The sequence below is a fragment of the Ptychodera flava genome, chromosome 2 (assembly GCF_041260155.1).
Source record: "Ptychodera flava strain L36383 chromosome 2, AS_Pfla_20210202, whole genome shotgun sequence".
Classification (NCBI taxonomy): Eukaryota; Metazoa; Hemichordata; class Enteropneusta; family Ptychoderidae; genus Ptychodera; species Ptychodera flava.
The window spans coordinates 29,874,907-29,901,811 of record NC_091929.1 but is presented as its reverse complement, the minus strand read 5'-3'; the positions used below and the strand labels follow the sequence as shown (position 1 = coordinate 29,901,811).

General features: G+C 37.5%; 2 protein-coding genes across 3 annotated transcripts in view; both read right to left on the bottom strand.

The window, feature by feature from the left end:
* LOC139149715 (titin-like) overlaps positions 1-14,967 on the bottom strand; it is a 57,584-nt gene extending 42,617 nt beyond the window's left edge. The window contains exons 1-16 of the mRNA XM_070721617.1: positions 14,625-14,967; positions 13,571-13,858; positions 12,827-13,087; positions 11,974-12,246; positions 10,705-10,962; positions 10,026-10,307; positions 8,680-8,940; positions 7,594-7,884; positions 6,811-7,071; positions 6,112-6,396; positions 5,671-5,937; positions 4,820-5,101; positions 3,841-4,104; positions 2,673-2,951; positions 1,643-1,918; positions 698-973 (exon numbers count right to left, since the gene is read on the bottom strand). Of these exons, the coding sequence (XP_070577718.1) occupies positions 698-973; positions 1,643-1,918; positions 2,673-2,951; positions 3,841-4,104; positions 4,820-5,101; positions 5,671-5,937; positions 6,112-6,396; positions 6,811-7,071; positions 7,594-7,884; positions 8,680-8,940; positions 10,026-10,307; positions 10,705-10,962; positions 11,974-12,246; positions 12,827-13,087; positions 13,571-13,858; positions 14,625-14,967 (4,447 nt within the window). The remainder of the gene's footprint in view (positions 1-697; positions 974-1,642; positions 1,919-2,672; positions 2,952-3,840; positions 4,105-4,819; positions 5,102-5,670; positions 5,938-6,111; positions 6,397-6,810; positions 7,072-7,593; positions 7,885-8,679; positions 8,941-10,025; positions 10,308-10,704; positions 10,963-11,973; positions 12,247-12,826; positions 13,088-13,570; positions 13,859-14,624) is intronic.
* The window catches only part of LOC139118662 (tenascin-R-like), a 28,951-nt gene continuing 16,745 nt past the window's right edge, over positions 14,700-26,905 (bottom strand). The window contains exons 2-7 of one of the 2 annotated variants that reach the window (XM_070682081.1): positions 24,581-24,875; positions 21,458-21,709; positions 19,569-19,850; positions 18,224-18,481; positions 16,922-17,189; positions 14,700-14,876 (exon numbers count right to left, since the gene is read on the bottom strand). In XM_070682081.1, coding sequence (XP_070538182.1) covers positions 17,014-17,189; positions 18,224-18,481; positions 19,569-19,850; positions 21,458-21,709; positions 24,581-24,875 — 1,263 coding nt within the window. In that variant the 3' untranslated portion in view covers positions 14,700-14,876; positions 16,922-17,013. The remainder of the gene's footprint in view (positions 14,877-16,921; positions 17,190-18,223; positions 18,482-19,568; positions 19,851-21,457; positions 21,710-24,580; positions 24,876-26,905) is intronic. The other variant, XM_070682087.1, reaches the window with a different exon arrangement.

Sequence of the window (26,905 nt, the reverse complement as noted above, 5' to 3'; positions counted from 1 at the left end):
ATTTCAATTTTGTTTTAATGCAGTTTAAATGTCAATTTTTTTATCTTGCAGATCTGTTACTTCTGAAATTAACTGTACTCACACGATTATCCAAATGTACATTCAGGATACAAATTTTGCATATCATGAATATTAATGAGATATTTATGAATATTCATAGAGTATGGTACTCAATATCATTAGAACAATCCTATTGAACAGTTTTCAGTCTTGTGATAATGATGAGAAGAAGAGCTGATCCCTTTCATTTGTGATTTTGGTTCGTTCCTATTGTTTCCAATACCATGGCTTGACCAATGTACACTCAAATGGGGGTCACAGGGTGAAAGATGTGCTGACAGATTTATCTGCCAGCTCCATTCATAGTCAAGCTAGAACTCATTTGTAAGTCATTGTGGCTGCTCCATTGTGAAGGATATTGCCATTAAATGTAAATTCATGTTCTCTGTCTGATGTTAATAGACAATATTCCATACTGGTCACTCTTCTCAGAAACTAAATCAATTTTATGTTTGTCATGTCAATTATAAACAACTTTCTCAGACAGGCGGTAAAGTGAAGACTTGAAAGAATATCTGCTTTCTTTTGAAATCTTTGAAAGTGTATGAAGAAATCAATTTTTTTATTTTCGCTTTCAAAAAATGATGTGCAGAGAAGTGAAAATATTTTGTAAGATGGTCAATTTCAAATGACAAACCTGTAGTAGATATGGTTGACACCATGTCACTCAAAACTCGTGAATCACTTCCCACAAACGTGACAACGTTAAAGGTGTATGTAGTCCTTGGTTCCAGACCTGTGACTTCAAAGGTTGTGGTGTCGCTGGCGACGGTTCCGGCTTCAATTTCTGTACTGTCGGTGTCCACATAGGAGATTATATAACCATCGCTGTCTCCTGTAGCTGCAGTCCAGCTGAGAGTAATTGTGGTTGTCGTCTGTGATGTCGACGACAGTGATGTTGCCGCAGATGGTGCTGTGAATATCAGGATTGAAATTGAAATTAGCCAGGCTACCTTAACCCATTCACTATAATAATAATGGTTTGGACCAAACCCCATTGTAATCAATGGTGAGTGAGGACCTGTGCATAGGGAATGAGGGGTGTACAGGTTCAGATGGCACTGTGTACAGAAGTTGAAAATGAAGGAGAGGGTCCTAAAAAAAGAAACTGCAATTTGACAAAATTATCAAAAAAGTTTGGAAACACAAATGAATTGTGGATAAATTAGGGGGGGGGAGTGTAAATACATGAAAGATGTCAAAATTATTCTTGAACTTTTGATGCTGTCATCTATATCACACTTGATTGATACCCAAATGGTAGTCAGGTGGTTAAAACTGAGTGTCCAAAATTGCTACCCCTTGTCACCATGGCAGAAAATGTGTAGTTCAGAAAGACTGAAGAATATGAAAATCTATCTGAGCCATATTACTATTCCACATCATCTTGGGGAGTGTTTTTATTTTTAATTTAAGACAAACAAATTTTTACCAAAAGTTGGACTGCACCTTGATTGTGTTCTTCAAATGCACTGAATTTTGAAATATTGCCACAAAATTTGAACCCTTACATATGAGATAAATGAAGCTTTAGATTCTGTCACCAGGTGCACCAAACTGAAATCTAGTCTGTCTTACTTACTTGTGTACACATCAGCAGTGATACTATTGGAATTATCGCCAAGTGACACGGTGATTGTGTAAAGTCTTCCAGACGTCAGTGTCGGGAAAGTATACTCCACATAGCTGCGTGCCGGTTCACCAACTGCCTGGGGATAGGAATCACCATCTGGAGGAGATAGCTCCACGAGGAAGAACGACTGAGTCTCCGGATCGGGTTCCAGGTCCGTATTCCAGATGATATCAATGGAGTTCTTGGTCACTGATTTGATGACAACTACGTTGGATTCCACTTCGGCTGTGAAATGAGATTTTTTGTTAGATTTGTATTGTAGTAACTTGATGTAAAATGCAACCAGCACAGGGGATTGACTGAAACAATGCAACTCTGAGCAGTACCATAGCCATCAATTTGGTCAAAGTAATGTAACGTATCAACTTATCTTTTTTTCCATGTTGTAGGCGAGCAGCATAACATACAACTGCAGCATATAGGAATATAATATCCTTTCAATAGCAATTGTTTATGCTAGACATAAACCCTCATGACATACTTACTACAATCTCAATGGACAAAAAGACAGTTCTGAGTTCCATAAACCCTCATGACATACTTACTACAATCTCAATGGACAAAAAGACAGTTCTGAATTCCAATGTGTTACATCATGGTACATGAATATATACACTATCAAATTGGGGGGTGGGGGGTTGGGGGTTGGGGGATCTCAACATCGATATCACACACTCTGTGAAACCATCATTAATATCTGATACAGACTGTCCAAATGCACTGTTTGGCTGTTACGCGGTGGAAACTTTGTACAAAATTATTTTTGATTAAATTTTTGATTTATCAGTTTTGAGAATGTATCTTTTAATGAGAGGAAACTTATCCTTTTTAATCAAGGCCTCCAAACAGAGGGGCCCATCTTGAACATACTAAAATTGCTGTTATGGTGAAATGTGGTGAACAAGTGAATTTACAAATATCTGATACAGAAAACATTTGCCTTGCAATCTCAGATTTTCCTTGCAAAAGATGATCTTACCGGTTGTTCCATTTGCTGTCACTCCATCACTGCTAATCTTTCCACCTCCGGTACCCACGGTACTGTAAACATCAACGGTGTATGTCGATCCTGGGTTTAGACCAGTGAGGGCAAACGTGTTGTCAGAGCCTGGCACTGTGCCAGCCAAGGCAGTTACACCGCCCTCAAGAGTTGAATAGACCTCGTACATTCGAACCACCCCTTCAGGGTGATCCCAGGTTGCCAACAGACTTGTGGAATCCGTTACACTTATCTCCAGAGATTCAATGGGTAAGGGATCTGAAAAGAGAAAAAAGATCATACGTTTTAAACTTTAATGACTTACAATACAACTCATTTTCATCTTTTTTTTACTTTTGGTTATCTGTTTTGTGAAAACTTGCTAGGTGAATTGTAATTGCTCACTGAGATCAATAATCATGCACTGAGAAATAAACTTTAATACAAAATGCAGAACATTTCAATATCATCTCTCAACGCATCAACAATTGTAAAACAAATGTCATATAAATAATACCAGTGGTACTTTGCAAACCATATGGAAGTTATTTTAATGACTTTTCTTAAACATTGAATTAACAGCACAGGACATAAAAAGTACAGTGATATCAAAGACGTAAATGCTTCAATCAGACAAGTATTGTTGTAGCTATACAGCCAAAAGCTGAGTTTTACGTGTTTTATTTTTCCATCTGTCCCCTTCCCTGTAGCAGGTGGAGTAAAAAGCATGACAAAGTTTTCTGTTTCTTTGTTTGACAGTTTTGAGACAATTCCAGTGAGATACTATTTCTACGATGCCCATTTGGGACAAACTGTGTTTTTGGTCTAACCACCTTCATGAATCCATTGTACAGCTTTCAAATATAACAAGTCATTGTCAATGACATAGTACCCACTTGGTTAATGAATTTCGAACCATTGACAGGAATTATGGTCATATTGGATTGAATCACAAAACAAATCAATGTACATATGTATGACATAGGGAGCAATCCTTGTATCAAGTTTGAAAGAAATCACACCGGGCATCTCTGAGAAATTTACTGGAACAGATGCATGGATGGACGCACAGACGCACAAAAGGACACAACAAAATCTATAATTCCCCTGGACTTTGTCCATGGGGACTAAAAAACAATCTGACATTACACATATGAATTATCCTGACCTGTATTTAGTGTAATGTTTGTTTCGATGTCAGCTCCCTGCAGTTGGATATAGATGGTGTACTCTTGGCCTTGTATGAGGCTGTCAAAGCGATGTGTTCGTTCGTCAGAGGGTAATTTCCACACAATGCTTGTGGTGGCATCCGCTGGTTCAATTCTGATCAGATACCCTGAGAAAGTGATATTATCATCTGCTTCTCCCCAAGTAATGTCAATGGAGGTCTCATCTTGCGCTATGATGACGACCTCACCGGGGTCAGCACGAACTGTTGGCGAAACATAAGAGCAATTTAAACTTTCATCATGCATTATAAATATGCAAATTATTACTCGCAATTCAACATTTTGTTTGTAAGTGAGGCATGTGTGTACAACGGCAAAGAAAGTTCTGATGAATTTGTCTTATTGGATAATGAAACTTTATAATTGTTCCAAGGGCGTATTTTTTTCAAATCTCTATGCAAAAATCTTGGATTAAACACAATGTTAAAGAGATTATCCTTTTCCCAAAAAATCCAACTGAAATCCTAAGGGATTACTATAGGATTAAAAATTGTCCCTGGGATGATCATGGAATTTCTAAAGACAATGAATTCAACAGAGAAATTGAATAAACAGTACAAACAAACAAACAAACAAACAAACAAACAAAACCACATGCACAAATGCGCACAGGAATGCATGTTTTGGCATGTGAGTTTGTACATGTGAGTTTGTTTATATCGCCATCACAAGATATCTAGGGCATACTGAGTGTGTTGAACACTGTGCATTCTTCTATTCCCACATGAAACCATTCACCACATATGGGACTAAGTTCAAAATTATGACCAAAGTGTTGCAAATATCCAGGTTTACCAGGGCTTGTCTATTGACAATTTATATCTAACATATATTTTGCTTGTCTGTGTAGTGAGAGAAGAGAGGTTTAACAATACATGGATCCTGTTCATGAAGAGACCCGTTGGATATTTCACCTACCTGTGGTAAAACCTTCCGTGATAGTCGAACTGGATTTCAAATCGTCTCCGCTTCCGGACAAGACGTGGATGGACACATCGTAGACTTGATTCGGCAATAGGGAGGTCAATTCCACAGAGGACTGATCGGATCCAAGTTCAAGCGGTGAGGGGACTGCTGCACCAACGGGACTGTACTCCAAAACGTAGGTGTCAAATGTGGTGTTAGGTGGTGCTGTCCATGCCAGCATCAATGAGGATACAGTTGAGGATGACAGTGAGATAGACTCAACTGGCAGGGGTGCTACGAAAAAAGTAAAAAATAAAGCCATGATTAGATCTTCATTACGTACAAAAATCTTGAAAAAGCCATGAAAAGAACTTTTTGGCTATTCCATACTGAACCAGCAACCTTGAAATTACAAGTGATATATACAGACATATAAAGAACTCTCCAAAAATCACTTATCCTTATTATAGGGTAATCATTAACTCTACAAATTCAGGCTTTTTTGCTGAAAATTGCAAAGATGTTAATAACCATTGTCAGCTAGTCACTTTCAGTCATCAAAGTTCCCCATGCATGGAATTACAAAATTGTTCCGTTCTTCCAAACTCCCCTTTCAAAAGTCAAAACCTCTCCAGAACACTAGAACACACACTAAAACTTTCATACAGTTATAGGTATTTATGCAACAATGGTAAAATAAACAACGCTCTGAATATTTTCCAAATTTTATTCGAATGATAAGGCTAGCAACTTTGGTATGATCATCTGTGAAACTGCACATATCCCATATGATGTCATCCAGTAACTCTGGGGTCAGAGTTCAAAGGTCAATCAATGATGACCATATGATCAGAGTTACTTACTTGTCCTTGCGGAAATGGATTCCTCAGTTGTTGTTCCCCCTTTGTTCAGTGTTACCGTGATGTCGTAGAGTGAACCTGGTGTGAGGCCAGTGAAAGACAGTTCTAGTGGCGCACCAGCTGTGACTGGTGTCGTGTCAGGACTGCCACTGCCGCTCTCTTCAAGTGCCACAAGATAGATTCCTCCGCTGTCATCACCTTGACCCCACATGATGTCAATTTCAGTTGACGTAATTCGTCTGATGATGATCTCCAGTGGGTTCAATGAACCTGGAAAAAGTATTATTTTTTTTGTCAACAACAACATTAATAACACAAGAAAAATAATTTTTTCAACAAGTAATTGCCATGTTACCTCAAGATTTGGACTTCTAATGTTTTACGCGATCAACCAAAGATTCTGTTCAACAGGTTAATTGGATACAAAAGTACAGATTTGCATACCTGTAGTCTGGGTTGTTGTACGTGATTGGCTGGTCATTTGATCGGCTCCACTTCCAGCCATCGTTACGATCACGATGGTGAACACTGTGTCCGGGCGAAGCATAGTCAGATGCAGCAAGAGTTCGTCGCTGACTGCGAAGTGTACAGGAGACGAGGGCGTGCCTTCTGAGGGATAGTACGTCACCTCATAGCTGTCAACGACACCACCTGGAGCAGCATCCCACGCGAGGTTGATTTCAGTCGCCGTTGCAGTGCCGGGATACAAATTACCTGGCCGCAATGGATCTGAAAATAACGCAGTGATATCGTCCTTCAGAGACTGAGGTTGACATACAAAACTAAGCTGACAGACAAATACATGTAGAGATACCTGGTACATGTCAACTTGTGTCCCCTTCACTAGTGTACTTCTTTAGGGTAAAAATCACTGCAAATTCATTGACTAGCTATCATAGAGTTTTCTAGGAGTATTTGGGGCTAAAAATCCTTTTTCTGAAAAACGTTTGTGTTATGGAAAGCTGAGACATTTGTAATCTTTTTACCTTTTTTAATAACATGTAAAAACTAGACTTGTATTTTCTTTTCTCAATGAACAGTTCAATTCAAAAACCCTAATATTGACACAGTGTGAATTTGGCCATGTGTTTGCCCAGTCAAATTTCTCCTAGCTAATAAGGTGTAAAAACGAAAGAGACTTACATGTTCTTTGATCAATAGAGGGCTCACTTCCAACCCCTGATATCAATATTGATACGGTGTACAGCTGGCCAGGAGTAAGACCAGTAAAGGTGTGTTCCCTGCTTCCGCCAGCAGTGTAAAACTGGGATTGCAGATTGTCATTAGAACCTGTTTCCCGTATGCGGACATTATATCCCTGTGCACCAACACTTTCTAGCCAGTTGATACGGATAATGTCTGTCGTAACTTCTTTTACAATAATATCGGTTGGTGATGCAACATCTGTGGAACAATAACATTAACTTTGTTCAATTGCAAGCAGAAAGAATTACCGACTGGCTGCATTTCATGAATAAAAGCATTTACTGAAAGACCAAACGGCAGAGTGGCCAATATTTTACTATAATATCAGATTAGAGCTGAGCCCATAAGCTCACACAGAGTTAAGATTGGAAATGTAATTTTGATTTAAAGTAATAGTTCACTGTTCATTGTCTTTGTTTTGTTTGATAAAAACCTGTTTTTGAAGTTAGGTAGTTCTGTGTTTATTCTGGACAAATCATGTCTTAACACTAACTGGTCTATCAGACGGAAGAATGGGAATTCAAAAGTTGGAGCAAAAATTTGGTTTTGTTACGGATTGATCGGACAGATTGATTTGTGCACCGATCAGGTGCAGTGGTATGAGAAAATGATTAATTGCTGTATGTATGATCACAGCTGCAAAGCAAGATTTTCTGAGCTCAAGTTCAAAGTCGCTGCCTGTATACACTCACAAGACAACCAAGGTAATCACAGTCTTACCTGTCATCTCTGAAATCTCACTGGGCACACTTCTCTCAGGATGAGCGCCGAGACCGGACACTGCGTATACACTGATGTTGTAATTGGTTGCGGGGTTTAATCCCATCAGCGACACAGACTTTGGCAGGTAGGAGTCCAACAAGTATGGAGAGCCAATCTGAGCATCGGCAGGCTCGTGGACAATTTCAAAGACATCATAGAGATCGCCCTCATCAGGGTTGTAATCCCAGCTGATGTCGATGCTACTGTATGATTTGCCAGTTACTGTGAGATTCGTTGTCGCGGTAGGTTCTGCAAATAGATCAATGGTGAAAATTTGAATGCCTGTCCTAATTTGTAAACTTACTGAGACTTGGTACCACCACTAATATTAAAAATTTACCACTTGATGTTCAACAGTTATGCTTCAAATTGTTATGAGTAAAATAGAATCCAATTTTATTCAACACTTGAATTCAATTCATTGAATATTTGAATTCCATAACGTTCAAAGATCCAACAGATAGTTGAATTCAAAAGTGCCCAGCACTTGAATTCAAAATCTTCAACACTTAAATAAGTTGAATATTTGAATTCCATAACATTCAAAATTTCAATTTGATAATTGAATCCAAAAGTGTACAGCATTTTAATTCAAAGTTTTCAACACTTGGATATAACGTTCAATGCTTGCATCCAATTATTTCAACACTTGTACCAAAACACTGTTTTGCACTGAAAATCAAGATCCGTCAGTTATTTGAATTTACAGAAGTGAAACACTTAATTCAAATGATGTGCAACACTTTATTCAAATGATGTACAATATGGAAATAGTCCATTGATAATGCCCAAAGTTTTTTGAACTCAATAATATTAAACACTTCTATTGAAGTGTCGAACATTATTGAGGGGGGCAGAATGTGCCAATATTTTTCGAAACATGAAATTGTGACGTTGCTGTACGACCAGCCCATTAACTAAGTTCTTTTATCTTTCTTTCTCAGTTGTGATTCTGTTATGTTTTCTGTTAAGCATGGCAGTGACTGAGATTCAAGTATTTCACTTCAATGCCTTTGTTTCTTTTTCTGTGATGGCGTTACTTACTGAGTCTTTGAGTGGCTCTACCAATCTCTTCCTCTGATGAATCGTCTTTCACAGCCAATACCACAGCGGTATATTCTTCACCAGGTGTTAGACCCATAATCATCTCAGATGTTTCATTATTGGTCAAAGTGATTGGTGAACTTGGCGTGCCATCTGCAGGATCCAAGGTCACCTTGATGGATTCCGGGATCGATGCCGGCAGCTCCCAGGAAAGAGACAGTGTTGTTTCATTGTAATCAACAATGTTAACCTTTGAGCGGTCTGTAAAAATAAAGTGTAATTGGAGGGAAAGAAATATGATGGTATTAAGATTGTACATGTGAGGTTACTAGTAACACATGAATCATAGAATGATGTCAGTGATTTCTCCAGCTTTCTCTCACAAGGGGAAATGTTGTCCTCTGTTTGAAAAGTTGAGGGGGATTTGGTTCTGATTAAGGAGGACTATTATAAATTATGCAAATTTCAGTTATGTCAATTTAGATTTTGTTCAAGGTATTAGCAATATAGGTTACAGCACTGATCAAATATCCAATAAAAGACAGTCCTTTGGCTTTATCTCATCCTTCTGCGGATAGGAAACTTGTATCACTTTACTGGGGCTACAAATAGGTGATTACATCAACTGTATGATGTTACATCATAGACAGTAATTATGAAGTGGAATGCTACTATATATACTGTGTGTAATCTTAATTTCAAACCTCATTGTAGAAAGGTGACATGTGATTACTTGAAGAGGGATTTTGATAAGATAGAGGGGATTTGCACAATCATGTGTCCAGAAGAAAACACTGTGATGGTGTCTCCCTTTCTTGACTGTGTTGATGTAACAAGTGTTAGCTTTGACAATGTGTACAATATCCAATGTGTTGACAAGGGAATTCTACACCGCACTAAAAATGATTCAGTTGACAAAAATAACATTAGATATTACTCATATACTGGTCGTATCAGGATGTTGAACTCTGGGTAATTTGACATGACTTTGAAGCAGAGCAAGAAAGTGTAATTTAGGGATGGATAAAAACTACTGCAGAAATCAAAACGATACAGCGATAAGCAAGGTGTTACCCTTTGACTGCTGTAATTTTTCCCACCAAAATTTTAATGCAATATGCTACCAATTTTTGTGAACTTTTCTGTTAGTTTTTTTCATAATTTTGGACCAAATAGATATCACATTTCATCGGCTATAGTTTTTTATCAAAATTTTGGCAAACATCAGAAAAAATGGACTGTAGTATATTATATAAAGGTGACAAAAATTGACTTTTGCGCTCAAAGGCTTAAATGGTACTAAAAAGGGTGCATAAAATGTGAATGACTAATTTCATCTTACTCACCAGTCATGAAAGTCGTAGCAACAACCTCACTCAGAGTTCGTTCCTGGTCGGTCCCGACTTCAGAGACAACTTCCACTCTGTAGCTTGTTTCTGGCTGTAGGTCGGCAACGTCAAAGGATGTCGTTCCCTTGGGTACAGTCTGAACAAAAACTATAGACTCATCACTCGTCAAGACCACTTTCACTTCATACTGATCATAGCTTTCTGCGGGCTCACCCCAGACAACTGTCACTCCACTGGATGAAGGCGTTCCTAAACTTACACTTACCGGAGCGTTGGGTCCTGTTCAAATAATAACACAACATTTTGCGATGAGGAACAAGGGAAAAACATCATATACACAGGTATCAAAATGTTACAACATTCAAAAACAGACATGATGCAGAAAAAAGTGCCGCAGTTTAACTACTTGCAATATACTTGTGCAGCCTTATCGGAACAAATGCAAAGCAGATGCTAATTTATGTAAATTATTATCCAGAAAGTGCTGCAATGCTTGCAGCGGGGTATAAACTGATTAACATGGGCACTTTCTCTTTAATATCTATCACCTGAAAGTTCTAGGCAGCACAAATGGCACACAGCCTTCCCTTGCCTTTGATTTGAAATTGATAGTACATTACGTGATCAATTATGGTATATTACAAATCGAATTTTTGCCAATTGGAAAATAACTTACTTGTATATTGAGCCACTGTTGTTGAGGAAACTGTTCCGTCAGCGGATACAAAGATAGTGTACTTCAATCCTGGTGTTAAGTCTGACAGAGTATGTGACTGGATACTTGGAGACAATCCATTGTATTCTTTGAAATCTCCGTCGGTGTTCAAGGCCCTTACGGAATAGCCAGTAAAGCTGCCCTGAGCCGGGCTCCACTTCAGCCAGATGGAGGTGGTTGTGACTTCAATGATATACACTTCCAGTGCACTGCCAGCCACTGTGAAAATAGATAAAGAGTAAGTATCCGTGTTACTATAGATTTATTGCAAATGCAGAGGTGAGTGAATTCATTCAGTGTTAGGTGATTCTGAGACCATGCAGCCTAGTTTAGTTTGCCAGTCCAGCAGTCCAGTGTGCTTGTCCTGCAGTCTAGTTCGCTAGTCCTGCTGTCTAATTTACTGGTTCTTTAGTCTAATTTGCCTGTCCTGCAGTCAGGTTTTCTAGTCCTACAGTCTAGTTTGCTAGTCCTGTTGTCGCTGTCTAGTTTGTTAGTCTTGCTGTCTAGTTTGCTAGTCCTGCTGTCAATGTCTACTTTGTTAGTCCTCCACTCAGGTTTGCTAGTCAAATAGTATAGTTTGCTAGTCCAGCAGTCTAATTAGTTGTTCAAGCAGTCTAGTTTGCTAGTCCTGCCATCTAGTTTGCTGGTCCAGTAGTCTAGTTTGCTAGTTAAGCAGTCTGGTTTGCTAGTCCTACAGCCTAGTTTGCTAGTCCTACAGTCTAGTTTGCTAGTCCTACAGTCTAGTTTGCCGGTCAAGTAGTCTGGTTTACAAGTTAAGCAGTCTAGTTTGCTAGTCCTACAGGCTAGTTTGCTAGTCCTACAGTCTAATTTGCTGGTCCAGTAGTCTAGTTTGCTAGTTAAGCAGTCTAGTTTGCTAGTCCTACAGTCTAGTTGCTAGTCCTGCAGTCTAGTTTGCTGGTCAAGTAGTCTAATTTACAAGTTAAGCAGTCTAGGTAGTTTGCTAGTCCTACAGGCTAGTTTGCTAGTCCTACAGTCTAATTTGCTGGTCCAGTAGTCTAGTTTGCTAGTTAAGCAGTCTAGTTTGCTAGTCCTGCAGTCTAGTTTGCTGGTCAAGTAGTCTAGTTTACAAGTTAAGCAGTCTAGTTTGCTAGTCCTACAGGCTAGTTAGCTAGTCCTACAGTCTAATTTGCTGGTCCAGTAGTCTAGTTTGCTAGTCAAGGGGTTTACTTTGTCTGCATGCAGTCAGGTGGACGTAGTATGTATACTTACATGTTGCAACTGTTTCAGCCGAGGCTGTGCTTTCCAGAGTTCCACTGACAGCAGTGACCGACACATCATATGCAGTGGCTGGCGTCAAACCAGCCAGGGTGATCTGAGTGGTGCTGGGTTCCACATGGACAGGTGATGTTGTGAGGCCGTCATCCGGACTGTATGTGACTCTGTAGTTATCAAAGACACCAGTTGGACTTGCAGCAGTCCAGCTGATAACCACCTGGGTTGACGTGATGCTGCTCACTGCAATTGCACCTGGCATCTTGGGTTCTGTGTGAATGGTGCACAGTTTACAGATGAGGTTGAGTACAGACATACGTTAGGTCAGGATGATTGTTATAGCTTCTTAATGTAGAATGCGCCTCAGGCACAGATATTTAGACTCTCAAAATTTCACAATTCATTTCTGATCTAGCACTTGTAGGGGCTCATTTTGAATGTTCACAAAGTAAACAAAAATTTTCACTGTCTTTGATTTTCGAAAATCCAAAATTTTATTTCTTTTCCATAGATTTAACACAAATATCGGTAAATCTTGGGTAATCTGTTTTTCTAGTACCAAAATTTGCACGGTGACCCCAATTTTTATTGTTGATTTTTGAAAGACAATGATTGGAAGATTCCTTGAGGAAAGTTTGAGCAAAAGTTTAAGTCTTTCAATTTTGAGACATATACCTTAAGTACATTATTGATATTTTACTTCGGTGCTGGACATACCGTAAGCTTAATACAATGTAAGATATATTCTCAAATTGTCGCATAAGTTCAAGAAACAAAATTCCCTCATTTACATCAACCCCCCTCCCCCCTCGCTTTTTGAACTTATGCGACAATTGAGATGGTCCCTTACTTGTCCTTTGTGTAATTGATCCTTTTTCTGTTTCCTGGTTATTAGGAGCCACGGTGAAAAATGTTATGGTGTATTCCTGGCCGGGAGTCAAATCATTGATCAGTTTCAAGTTGGTTCCCAAGGGAATGTCGAATGGTGAGCTGGGATCACCGTCGCTTGGTGAGTAGGTGATTTTGTAGTGATCCACGTCACCTCCCTGTGCTGACCACTGTAAAAGTAGGAACTCCTCACCAATAGTTGTGACCGACAGAACAGTCGGTACTGAAATAGGAGAATGGGTGAATATTGTTCAAAAAGTTGATAATGTTAGCGGCCAGAGCAGAATGGTGTTGAAAAATGAAATAAAGATTTTGGATACAGACTAAAAAGTTTGAAGGTAGGTGCCACAACTATTTGACTCACCAACAATTTAATAAAATTGTACAGACATTGGGATGACTGTACCTCCTTTGATATCTTTGATGTGAAAAGTCCACAAGACTTTAATCAGAAGATGAATAATTCTCGTAACCTAATGAACACTGATTCAAAGAATGCATAATACATACAACTTAAAGTGAATCTTTATTGATTTTCTAGATAATTATATTGATTTATGCAAATTGTATTAATGAACACTGTTTAGTATGCAAAGTATATGATAATGACTTACAATCATGCGAAATATATACAGTGAAAAGTCACAATTGTTGAAATCAGTGAGATCCCCTACATTGGAAATGAAATTTTTGGAGGTTTACTTACAGGTGGTGATGTCAACTTCTCTTTGATCACTCATATCTTTATCTCCTCCTGACCCAGCAGTTGCTACGACAACAACTGTGTACGTTGTCTCTGGCTGCAAGTCTTCAACCAGCAGTGATGTGTCATCCGTTGAGTTCAAAGTCGTGTTGTACACCAACAGACCGCCTTGCGTGCTGACGCTCACCTCGTAGTTCTCAAAGACGCCTTCTCCGTCCGTCCACTCAAACATGATACTATTGGGTGTGGTGTCAGTCACATTGTATGTGATTGGTCCAGGCTGACTCAAATCTGTTCAGAAAGTTTTGATATTTGAATTTTAGTCAACAGAAAGAAACACAAAATTTTGTGTCAAAATATCTAATAGTTCTACTGGTATTTAATTTTGCTACTTTCAATGACAGATGGATTCCATGAGATCATGCCCAAGTGATTTTCTTAACTACGATACATTCTATTCTTTTATTAATAAATCAGTGAATTGAAATGTGTCAATTGATCATCATCAAACATATGAAATTGAACAAGATGCTATTTGCCGAAAAAATTTCAAATAAATCTGAAAAAAATCTGTTATGGACAAGAACTTTGAAATATTGTAACAACATTTAACGTAAGAAATCTGGAAAACTATTTTAAATTGATTTGAAACACTGTGCCATCGAATACAAAAAATTTGGAACATTTGACAGAGGGAGTTTTGAAACATTAAAATGTTGTGAGAAGTTAGAAAATTACCAAACGAGATGCAATATATCGTACTATATAATTGTGCTGATCGCAAATGACGTCACATTTCTCTCTCATTAATATGCATAAATAAATATTTGTCCGCATTTTCCGCATAAACGACGAAAATAAAACCTGCGAGTGTTAGAAAGGCCATTTAGCGTCACACTTATTCGTATGAATTGATGACTGAGACTACAAGCTGCAACAACAGCCGCGCATACAACGGCAAAATTTGTCCGAATTTCAGCATGTTTGTCCGAAAGTCGCGCGCGTGCAGCTATATTTAGTAACAAACCCGAAATCGCGATCAACGCTATTTACATACCTGTCCTGACGACTAGGCTCTGTGTTGGGGTTGACCCGACAATCACTACCGTTACAGTTATCGTGTATTCCTGACCCTGTGTCAGATTGACAAAAGTGTGCTGCTGGTTGGAATCGGGATACGTCACGCTATCATCATCAGCCGGACTGATCGCCACTAAGTAAGAATTTGCTGATGGGTACTCGTTGAATGAGAAGCGAATCGTCGTGCCCGTGACTTCTTTCAAGTTGATCCCGGCAGGAGTTCCTGGTACTGTGGAAGAAAAAAATAAGACAATTTTCTTCAGAGTTGTGACAGCAAGCTGAACTGTTTCATCCCCATTTCCCTCCAAGGAGTCAACCATTTGATCCTGGAAGTTCGGTGGTCACGTTTGCACGGCCAATATTCCTGAAAAATATTTCTGCAGGGATGATGATTTAAAAAAGACCTATTCATTTGGCAACTTTCATGAAACTGATTTCTAAATCTACCTAGGCCTGAGGTGGGGTGGATGGGGATTAATTGCCATTGAATGAAAAAATCGGTATTTTGTTACTCTGGGGTACAGGACCAAAATAATAATTAAAAATACCGTCAAGGACACTATGTGCTCACATTCGGTTGAATTGGTCCATTCGAGAAATATTTAAACCAGGAAAAACAAGAATGACAAAAGCAAATAAGGTCTCCAACTTAGGTAGGAACATGCATATCAACTTCTATAGCAATGGGAGAAGCAGATCCTAAATACATAAGCAAATGTCAACAACAAAAAACAGAGAAGGCTTGATAAAAAGAAAAGGTGGGAGTGGGCAAAAAATGCACAAGGGATCTGGTATAAAAGTAATGCTACATCATTGATCTTCTAAACCCTACCCCCTCCTGCATATCAAATGTTCCACCCCTTGGTATTACATAAGACCAAATGACAGGAAGTACATTTACAACCTTGGAGATATTAATTAATGCCATGAGTGTTATCATTCTAATGTAAACAGCACTTAAGTTAGTTACAGATAGTGAAATGCCTTCCACTGTGGGTGGTGATTACAACATCTGGAATTATCCTTGATCCAAATTTCTCATCAGTTTTTGTATGTCTTACATAGAAAAGTTGCAAAGATTGGTCCAAAATGAAAAAAATCACCTCAGCTTTGTTTTCTGGACCAAATTTTCCTACAAATTGGTATCAAATATGACAAAATTATGTTCACAGCCTTCAAAATTGTCTCACAACATAGCCTGGGTTAGTATAGGTCATTTAAGGTCACAAACTGAGAAAAGTACCTAAAATATACAAATTTTGGGGTTTCCCAACACTTTGAGCAGAAAATTTATCTAATAACATCTTTCGGGACTTTATACCAAATTACAAAGCTATCAAACAAGGGACTTTATACCAAATTACAAAGCTATCAAACAAGTAATGTTGAGATAAAGTTTTCTTGACCAAAAATGACAATATTGTCTTAAAAATACAATTTTTTATATTTCAGGACAATTTCCACATATCTAACTATTGTCATCTCTGTACGTCTGTGTACGAAATATGAAAGCTGTCTGTCCAGGGGTTTTAAAAAGGAAACACTGTCTAAGATTTTTTGACCAAAAATGACAAAATTGCACAAAAATAGTAATTTTCCCAATTTTGTCATAATTTCAACAAATTATAAGAGTAACACCCTTGCAAAGAGACAACCCAAATTTGAGAGCGATTGGGCCGGCGGTTTCAGAGAAGAAGAATTTTTACTGAAAATGAGAAAAATCACAAAAAAATTCAGCAAAAATACAAAATTAAGGATATCTTCACAATATTCATAAAAATGTATAAGGTTAACCTAAGGTACTTGCACACAAATTTTCAAAGCAATCAAAAAAGCGGTTCTTGAGTTATTAATTCTTAACCATTTTCACATTTTGTAAGCTCATTTGCATAATTTTGGCAATGCAGACTTCATTTGAACAAAATCCCATCTATAGCCCAGGATGCATCCACACACGAAATACCAAGCTGAAACGTGCAGCGGTTTGCGTGTTTTTGATGTTGACGGACATACTGTACATACATACATACATACATACATACATACATACATACATACACACATACATACAGACGCCATCGACTTCAGCCTATACGATAAACTCACATTGGTAAAACCAAATGTGAGCTAAAAATTAAGAGATGTAACTGCAAGCTGCAGCAATAAACATGTCTAGAGAGTAAAACATTGTCTTTAATGACACCTAAATTATGCTTTCTTATCACCTAAAGGGTGATTAAGTGTTATCATTGGAAATTATTCGTTATGGCTTACATGTTGTAGCTGAGATTTCTAAAGCATCACTTTCTTGGTCGCCGGCCACCGCTATAACGTTGATTGTATACTGGATACCTGGGTCCAAACCTTCAAATGTAAAGGTGGTCGCATCGGTCACCTGGTTGACCTCTGGCGTCAGTCAGGCCATTGGCTGGAGAGTAGGTCACTTTGTAGTGGTCACGACTGCCATCTGGTTCGGACCATGTGACTGTCACAGTGTTTGCTGTGATGGTTGGCGCTGCATCAGTGAGTGGTTTTGCTGGAGCTGTTCAAGGTATAATGACAAATGTTATGAAGTTTTATCAAAAAATAGAACCCATGCTCAGAGCAATTATGCACGGTGCTGATGTCAAATCAAATTACTGTATGCATCATTGCTACTTTTCATGATGTCATAATTTGCATATGCCCTTTAGTTACCGCATATATTAACCCTTTGCACGCCAAAGTCAATTTTTGTTGTCTCTATAGAAAATAACCCTGCATATGTTTTTCAGGCCCAGATGATTGTGTTTTAGATTTTCCCCCCAAAATTTTTGATCAAAAATTGTTGCTCATGAAAATTGCTGTCAGTGTCATCCAAAATTGTAAAAAAAATTACACAAAAATTCATAAAAATCGGTAAAATATGCTACACCAAAATTTGGTGGGAAAAATTACAGCACTCCAAGTGTTTGCTAACCTTGCTAATAAGGGTCCACTGAAACCATCAAAAGTTTTTCCCCACTTTGGGATGTGCAAAAAGTAAACGTTCTTGGTATACATGTATAATAAATCATTAAATTTACAGAACTGGAATATAACATTTGAATTCACTTTCCAAACTTAGACTTACATCTGTTTACCTCAACTTTTAAATGGCCATAGAGCCATTCATTGAATTCATGATGACATTTACTAGTCGATGAAATCACTTTTGTCTTACTGTCATTTATATTTTCTTTAAGCTGTTCACCCCTAAAGTCTCTTTAAACAGGTCCACAATCACCATTGATAACAATGAGTTAGGGTCAAACTATTGTGATGAAAGGTGTAACTTTATTTAGTGTAAATAAGATGTAAAAGTTTGTCGCTGTATTACACTGTGAGTGACTGCATATGAAATATCAAAATAAGAAATCTACCTATTTTTTTTTTTCATAATCTGAACAAATTTAGACAAACACCTGTGATGGACTGTCTCTGAAATTTAAGGTACTTGAATTATTTAGAAGATGCGTTAAAATTTGGCTCGTTGTCATTGATCAAGTTTATGACAACTACTTCCTGCAGGTAAATATAAGGTGAAATAATACATACCAGTGTATTCCACTTGGTTAACCACCTCACTTCTAACACCTCCCGCAACTGTGTACAATCTCAGCATATATGCCGTACCAGACGTGAGGCCAGACGCAAATGCTTGGTTTGCGCCGATGGAGTTAGCATCGGTGGGAGTACTTTGGTCGCTCTCGGGGGCGTACGTCAAGACAACGGAGTCGTAAGTTCCGGCTGGCTCGTCCCACTCCACAACCAGGAAGTTTGTGGTGACAGTTGTGACGGTCAGAAGAAATGAAACTGGTGGAGGAAAGAATTAACAAATATTATGAAAGTTCAACATTCATAATTGGTCTTTTTATGCTCATGCAAGTAGGCGCTATATAGTACCTTACTGGGAAGATAGAATAATCCACCTCAGGGATAGATGTTTGGACTTTTAAACGTTTACAGTCCTTTTTGGTCTACCACTTGTTGGGGCTGATTTTGAAAATCATGGACTAAATAAAATTTCACCACCTCATTTTTCTGAAAATCAAAAATGTTAATTTTCCCCACTGAGTTAACCCATGGTTGCCATTTTGAATTTTACGCGTTCCGAAATGTTAGGTAATTTTTTTACTCTCGTACCAAATTTTGCATAATGACCCTTGAATTTTGTACTTGATTTTGAAAGGACAAGGTTTAATGTTCTCTTACAGAAAATTTGAACAAACAGTTCAGTCTTTCAATTTTAAGGTGCATACTACCTTAACCACAGAGAGGTACTTTGTAAAACTAACGGTAACGTAGCACTACAAAATGCAAATCAGCCAAAAAAACTTATTTCCATGCAAATTACTTTATGCAAATTAAAGCACAGCAATACTGACATTATAATCATAATTTGAAAATTCATAACAGCAGAGCTGATGATGCATGGGTCATGCCATAGCAACAATCCTAGATGAACAAGTGCAGATTACAGCAATTGTATGACACTAGTTTACATACCAGCTGGAGAAGCTGTAGTTGTGATGGCGGTAAATTAAAAAAAGTATGTGAATGTATTATTTTCAAATTTCAATTCATTTGAACTGCTTTCACAGTAAAATGACTTTGATACTCAAATTAATATGTGTGTCAACACCGATGTCATTGGGAACACTCGGCCTTTGGTACACTTTACATGATTGTACGTTTGATATGCAAGGTACCGGTATATTGTTTGGTGGTACTACCGTAACTTGTCGAACTTGAGATTACAAGATCACTGCAGGTAGAAAGACGTGAACAAAAGACATTGACTTGTCTATTTCTGTCAGAAAAATGATGTCATATTCATGGTACTATATAGCTAGAAATACAGAACTACCATCACTGCTATTGGCCAAGTTAATTTACATACCAGGTGTTGCTGTAGTTGTAATGGGGTCACTTCTCTCCGTCTGTGCACCTGTACCGCTGACCGCATACAGACTGACTGTATATTCAGTATCCGTCGTCAGGCCGCTAACAGTGTAAGTCGTTGCTTCCTTGGCGATGGTCACCGGGGCGGATTCTGTACCTCCTGATGGGGTCGTGGTTAGTTCATAGTTATCATACTGTCCAGATGACGGTGGACTAAACTGGACAGTGACACTATTGCTAGTGACCCCAGACGTTGTTAAACTTGATGGTGGCAATGGTACTGTATGTATGATATGGAAGATGATATGGTATCTACATTAGAAGGGTGTACACACACTATACTTAAGTACTACAAGGTAAATGTATGAAATATATGTGTATCAGTTGGCACTTGGCTAAATTCCATTTGACCACCCGAGAAAACTGAGTAAAAATTTCTAAAATTTCCAACATTGTGTTTGTGAGAAGATATTCCTCTTAAAGTAGCCTTGTTATCTTGCAAACTGATTCTGTTCTAACATGGAAGCAAAATATTCTGTGCTGCGAGCAAGGACTGTATGTTTTCATTTTTTGTTCCGAACCACATTAGTATGAAACATACAGTCTCCGCCTGTAAAAAAGGCAAAATGGTGTGTGAAGAATAAAAATATGGAATTCAGCCATGCTGCCAGCTAGTCTAGTGAGTGATATCTGAATAGATGACATGAGATTGACTGACAAAATTATAATGGTATGGCTCCCTTTTCTGAACAGGATGATAGTCATGTGAAACACTTGGCTTGACAATGGCTTGTCAAAAGTGTTCAGGTGGATGGCGAATCAAAATCTGGATTGAGGGCTACAATCATGGCAAAAATTCAGATACAATGATCCACTATAATTATGCGCATAATTGTGAACCTGTATAATTATGCACATAATTGTGAAAACGTATAATTATGCGCATAATTGTGTACCTGTATGCCACTGACATGTTTAATTAAAATCATTGATATGTGTGTAAACTTGCTGGATTCAACATGCCTTGAAAAAAAATCGCATCAATGTTTGAAGAATTATAATCCCTTAGCGAAGTATATCACAACATCTCTGGGGTGCGATGTGTTCACGGTGTTGTGATTTTGACTGATACTCTATACTCTAAGATTTTGTGAAACGAGCACATTGTTTAAACAGGATGTTACATGACTGTGGGCGCACAATAGGGGGATTACTGACTTGGCGGGAGTTTTTGAATTCTCATAGCATTGCTCTGACTGTATGATAAATTTGAATAATCATGATGGGCACTTTCATAATATACGGATCAAATGGTTGTACAGGAACACATTTTGAAACATATGCCTTCTCCGACAAAAACAGAACATTTTTTCAGTTAATTTTCAACTCAAGTTTAGTCGCTATATATTCACAGACAATTGTATGCAAGATGCAATGGCAATCAACGCCTGAAACATGGCAAAATTATGGGATTCTGGGACCACACATGAGATATCCGATCAGTAGTGAGGCTTTTTGACATTTGCATAGATTATTGTAATCCAGCTTTTATAGGGGAAGTTCATGCTTAACCCCTTGAGCACCAAAGTCTATTTTTGTCCCCTATATAAAATAAACCCCAGTCAATTTTTTCTCAGATTTTTGAAAAAATTTGAAATATATATATATACAATGAAATGTGATGTCCAATTGCTCCAAAATTATCAAAAAATTACAGAAAAATTCATAAAAATTGGTAAAATTTTGCACTAAAATTTTGGCGGGAGAAAATTACAGTGCTCAAAGTGTTAAGACCGCTCACGAGCAAGCATAGAAGTGGCAAACTTTTTCACTTTTTTTATTCAAATGTGCTTTTATGGTGCAGTTTCAACTCAAAGTTGTACTCACACATTCTGATTGTTGTGGTGTACAGGGCTGTCGGTGAAGCACCCGATGTAGCCCTGTACGACACGCTGACTGTGTACAGCGCCCCCGGTGTCAAGCTTGAAATAAGAGCAGTGTTACCGCTTTCTTGTTGAGTAGATAGGGCGTTGGAACCAGTTTGGTAGGAGAGGTCATAATTGAACACACTACCGCTTGGTTCTGTCCAACTTAAGATCAACAATGTTTCAGTTTTTTGTGTTACCTGGATATTGTTTCCTTCAGAACAAAATTTACAAAAAAATAGAGATCAGAATTTGAAATAAAAGGAATACATTTTCCTGCATCCTGGTAACTTGACATGCAATTAGGAGAAAACATTTAAAAGCTACTTTATTTCCATCACCCACGTGAGTGAGATGATTAAAAAAATAATAAAAATGTGACCTTGAATCTTAGCATAAAGTTAATGAAATGTGCGTAAGGCAAAACACCCATGGGCTGTGATGGTTAAACTAGCAAAGCCAGTGCATTGCAGGCAGTGTTTGGCTTGCAAGCAATTTTTTGTGCTGTATATCCTATTTTCTTGTTATTCAACTAGTCAAGTATCAGTAGCGCGGTGCGATAGTCGATGGGATGATGCAAATTTAATGATATGGAAATGCGGTGATGAAGCCAAGGCATGCCAATGATGATGTGAATGGTTTAGATGAGTGGATGTGGATGAATGTGATGTTTCAATGACTGTGATATCAACCCTTACATGAAATCCTCTCATTTCTGGAAGTAGTAGCCGTGATTTACTGACCAAAGAGAGCACTTGCTGAAATTTTGATCAAGTATAACACTTCAGCGACATAATTACCCATACACAGTCTCTGTTTGGTAAAATGTTTTCAGTTGTGTTCAGGAAGAATGCACCACAGGGACAGACTCTCAAATTAAATTTTTTCGTCAACAACATGTGGGGGCTCATTTTTGAAGCTCATCATGTAGTAAGTATCGTTTTCAATGTTGTGTTTTTGTGAAAATTGAAAATTTGATATTTTTCCATAGAGTTAACACAGAGTAGCAGTCATTTTGAATTTCAAATGTTGGTAAAGTTAATGTAATTTGTTTCCATATTACCAAAATTTGCATGGTGAGCCTAGATTTTATTCTTGATTTTGAAAGAAAACAGCTCAAAGTTTTGTTGAGGGAAGTTTGAATGAAAGTTGTATGTCTTTCAATTTCAAGGTGCAAACTACCTTCAACAATGGCCACATGTCTATTGTTATTCAAACTATGACAGCCATATTATTAGGTGTACCTGACAATATGGCTGCTTTCAGTAGGCTTCACTGTTTCAAACAAACACTTTTACAAGTCATGCATAACTCATTATTCAATGTCTTTCGGAACAATTTGATCAAATTTCAACATTAGCTCTTTGGATTTGTATTGGCCACTGGCAGACTACAACACATACATCAGAGAGGTTTTTGCTTTTGATGGCCATGGAGACATGCAAATTGTAGGGTTCAAAGGTCAATGAGCATACGACACAAATGCAAATCATGCATCAAGAAAATTCACTGATGTGCCGAGCAATGGTTAAACATTCAAAGATTACACAAAAATCATGATTATGCCAAGTTCTCATCTGGGTTTAATTTTCTGCAAAGTACCAAACCATCAAAAACTATTCAAAACTTATACAGATAAAAGATGTTTTGTGAGGAATTTTTAAGTAGTAAAGCAATCAGTGCTTGAAAATGCCTTAGACTGTATCTTTCAAAACCCGGTTAATTATTTATCTTTTTCTGATGAGCTGGTATTATGGCAGAAGATGTTGAAATTTAAACCCAGAAAAGCAACTTGCTATTGAATCAATGAGATTTCTCTTTTTCATGAGTCAATTATTATGGAGAAATTTTCTTAATGAATCAGTTTGTCAATCATCTACGTTTGTTTAGTCAGTAACACAGCAAATCAGTTTATCTGTTACAGTCATACTAATGCACAGTACAATTGTTACAACAAATCTGATAGGCTGAGTTGAGGAGGGGAAGGCATGTCAAAAGTCAAATAGCAACGATATGAAGAAAGAAGCAAAAGTTATAAAAAATATCAGAAATAATTTTAAAATTTGAAGGATTCCCGGGACGTGAACAACGGGGATGGTGAAAAAAGTTTGCAGAGGTATGTCACTCGTGGAAGCACTAAAGGACAATCAGTACATACATTAATTAGGACAAGATTTGGGTTTGTATAAGTTTACAGTATTGTTATCCATGGTTAAGTATTGCTTGATGTTATGACAAGAAAGTACATTAGGCGAGGGCAGCAATACCCTTAAAATCATAAGAATGTATGGAAAATCCAAGAGATAATTCTAGGTAGTAGGGAAGGAAGTTGAGCAAGCATAGAAAATTTACAAACACTATATGCTCAGACAGAGGTGTATCCCCTTAAAGGGACAAAGTCGGCCATTTTTCATGGATTTTGTTTGATGCAAGATACTACTTATATTGTTTGACATGTTGAAAGATACTGAATGAATGGGTGACCATGCATATATTTGACGACGGGTTTAGACATGATAGATGAAACCATCGTGGAAATGAAATAATGGTCATGACCATTAATTCATTTTTGCGATGGTTTCATTTAATTTGTCTAAAACCGGGGTCGAATACATGTATGGTCACCCATTTATTCAGTATCTTTCAACATGTCAAACAATATAAGTAGTATCTTGCATCAAACAAAATCCATGAAAAATGGCCGACTTTGTCCCTTTAATAAGCCACTAGTAATTAAGCTGCAACTTTTAGTGAATTTTTCACCATTTTTGTGTGAATTTCAGTTTCTTGTTCAACTCCAAAAAGGTATGTTAAGATACAGAGTACTCTGCTTGTCAGCTAAGTCTGTACATGTGTAGACTGCAGTGTTATTGTTGACAATTATCTTGTCTTGGATTCTTGTCTGCACTAAAATTCAAATGTATCACAACAGGGTATACTAGGTGCTGTGTTGACAAAGTTAGTAACTGGTGGTGCAACATGCTTTAGGGAGTAGAACGAGGAATAGCAGATGACATTAATATAAGAATAGTGAAAAGATCAAAAATAACAGCTGGCTCTTTAACAAAAATAAAACAACTCTTACCTGTATCACTTAACGTAGATACTGTTAGCGTCTCTTCATTGTCGCTCAGAACATTATCAAAGCTCACTTTCACTGAGAATGTATACTCTGTGCCGGGACTCAAACCTGTTATGGTTGCCTCCGTTGTGGAGACAGTCTCCAAGGAACCTCCTCCTGTGGTTCTCGATGGGCTTATGATTATAAAGTATGAAATTGACGTTGCTGATTGAACCGGTGGATCCCATGTCAATTTCAGGGAGGTTGTCGTAACTTCCGACGAAGCTAGGTTCCCAACAGTGTCTTGGGAATATGCCACCTGCAGTGAGAAAGAATCCGTAAATTACCAGTCTCAAACATTCACTCATTTTATTTGACAGGTCAACAGGCTGAAAGGCCCAATAACAGACTCTGAGAGAATAAACAGAATAAACACAAACAAACAAACGAAGAAACAGTACAACAGCAGCAGACAAAACTATAAAAATGAACAGATATATTTTAAAAACACAATATGTACAGTATATGTACACAAAGAGTGGACTCTAAGAATAAAAATGTGTGGACACAAATGTCTTAAGGCAAAATATGGACAGAAATGTCATTACACAGTGTAATAGTTCTTGGGATAAAAGCAAATTTTCTTATATTTATCCTGTAAGCTTGAAATAAAAACGTCTAGGGCGTCAGAGCGGTACATAAAATGGCAATTGAAATGACAGGTATAGGGACAATAATTGCAGTTCTGATCCAAATATAGTACGCAGAAAATATATTGCCAGTTAACGCTCATCAATATAATTGTACCTACGGCCTCATATTTATCATGTATGCATAAATAATTACTTATATCTGAACCATTGAAGACTCTGTCTTACATTTGATAATATGGATATTGTGAGTTCATCATAACAACACCACAAAGTACACATGAGAACATCGGAGCATACCAGCTGATTTGATGCAGAGACTGCATATGATGAAAGTGTTGAGTTGCATAATGTCGAACTTGAACTTGCCAAATACAAATGCCATTATCACCTACTACTGGTGAATATATAGGTAAATACCATCACGGCTAATCCAACCAACCTAAACCAAGCAGCAGAACCAGGCTCCAAAGTTGTTCAGTTTTGTCGAATTTTTTGTAATGTATAGATGAAATAATGCATATGCAAAGTTGTTCAAACAAAAAAGGCATCATTTTCCAATGGTTAGCGTTGAAGTAAACCTGGAAACTGTCATAATGTCCAAGTCATTAAAAGTAATTTGTGTTATATTTATCACACACACACACACATATACACACACACACACATTTCAATATGTATTTATATATATATATATATATATATATATATTATATATATATATATATATATATATATATATATATATATATATATATGAAAATATAAATATATATATAATATATAATATATATATATAATATATATATATAATATATATATATATATTTATATATTTGTCATTGTCCTTTGTTTGAAAACAATTTTTTGTATTTATACAAAAAATTGTTTAAAATTATTGTTTAATGTTACATAAGAGTTGGCTAAATTGACAGTAAAGTATAGTTTTGTAAAAAATGTCAAAAAAAGAGAAATATTTCATTGGCATCTTGAAAACTGTAACATGCTAAGTTAAGGTTCATGCTTTCCTGGTTAATTCCATGCAAATTTATGCATTGTTTTAACACTGAACCTTCCTGATGCCTTCACAAAGTCATTAGTCTACGGAACTGCAAATCACTTGTGTTGAACACTTGCAACATTTTATGGCAAACTTGGGTTTACAGTGTCAGACTGCTCATTGCTGTGAAAGACAGAAAGACACTGAACGACACGGCCAGGTACGAGTTTAAGGAGTGGCCCAGGCCGCTTTTGAAAAGCTCACCAGTGATCACTATCCATTTACACTCAACCAGGTTTTGTCTTTTGTGATGGTGGACAGGGTCTGTCAGCTCCTATGCCAGGGAGTTTCATATGCAAATTGGAACACGGAATGACAATGTCCAAGTACATTCCGAACGTGAATGAGTCAATTGCAATAGCTTGAACAGCCCCAGGGTCAAACTACTTCATTTGCATATACACACCAACTTCAAAGTTAGATATTATACTGATATAATACTTTTATGTTTATCCTTGTCAAATTTTACAAAAACAAATAACACAAAGGTGACTTTGACAGATTCAAGTTAATTTTTATACCCCAATGGATCAAGGATATCAGTTAAACTTCTCATTGTTTTCTTTACTAGTGCTGTTCATTGTAGCCTGGTGTAAATACAACAAAAAAGCCCAATTTAGAAACAATTGTTTCGTGTGT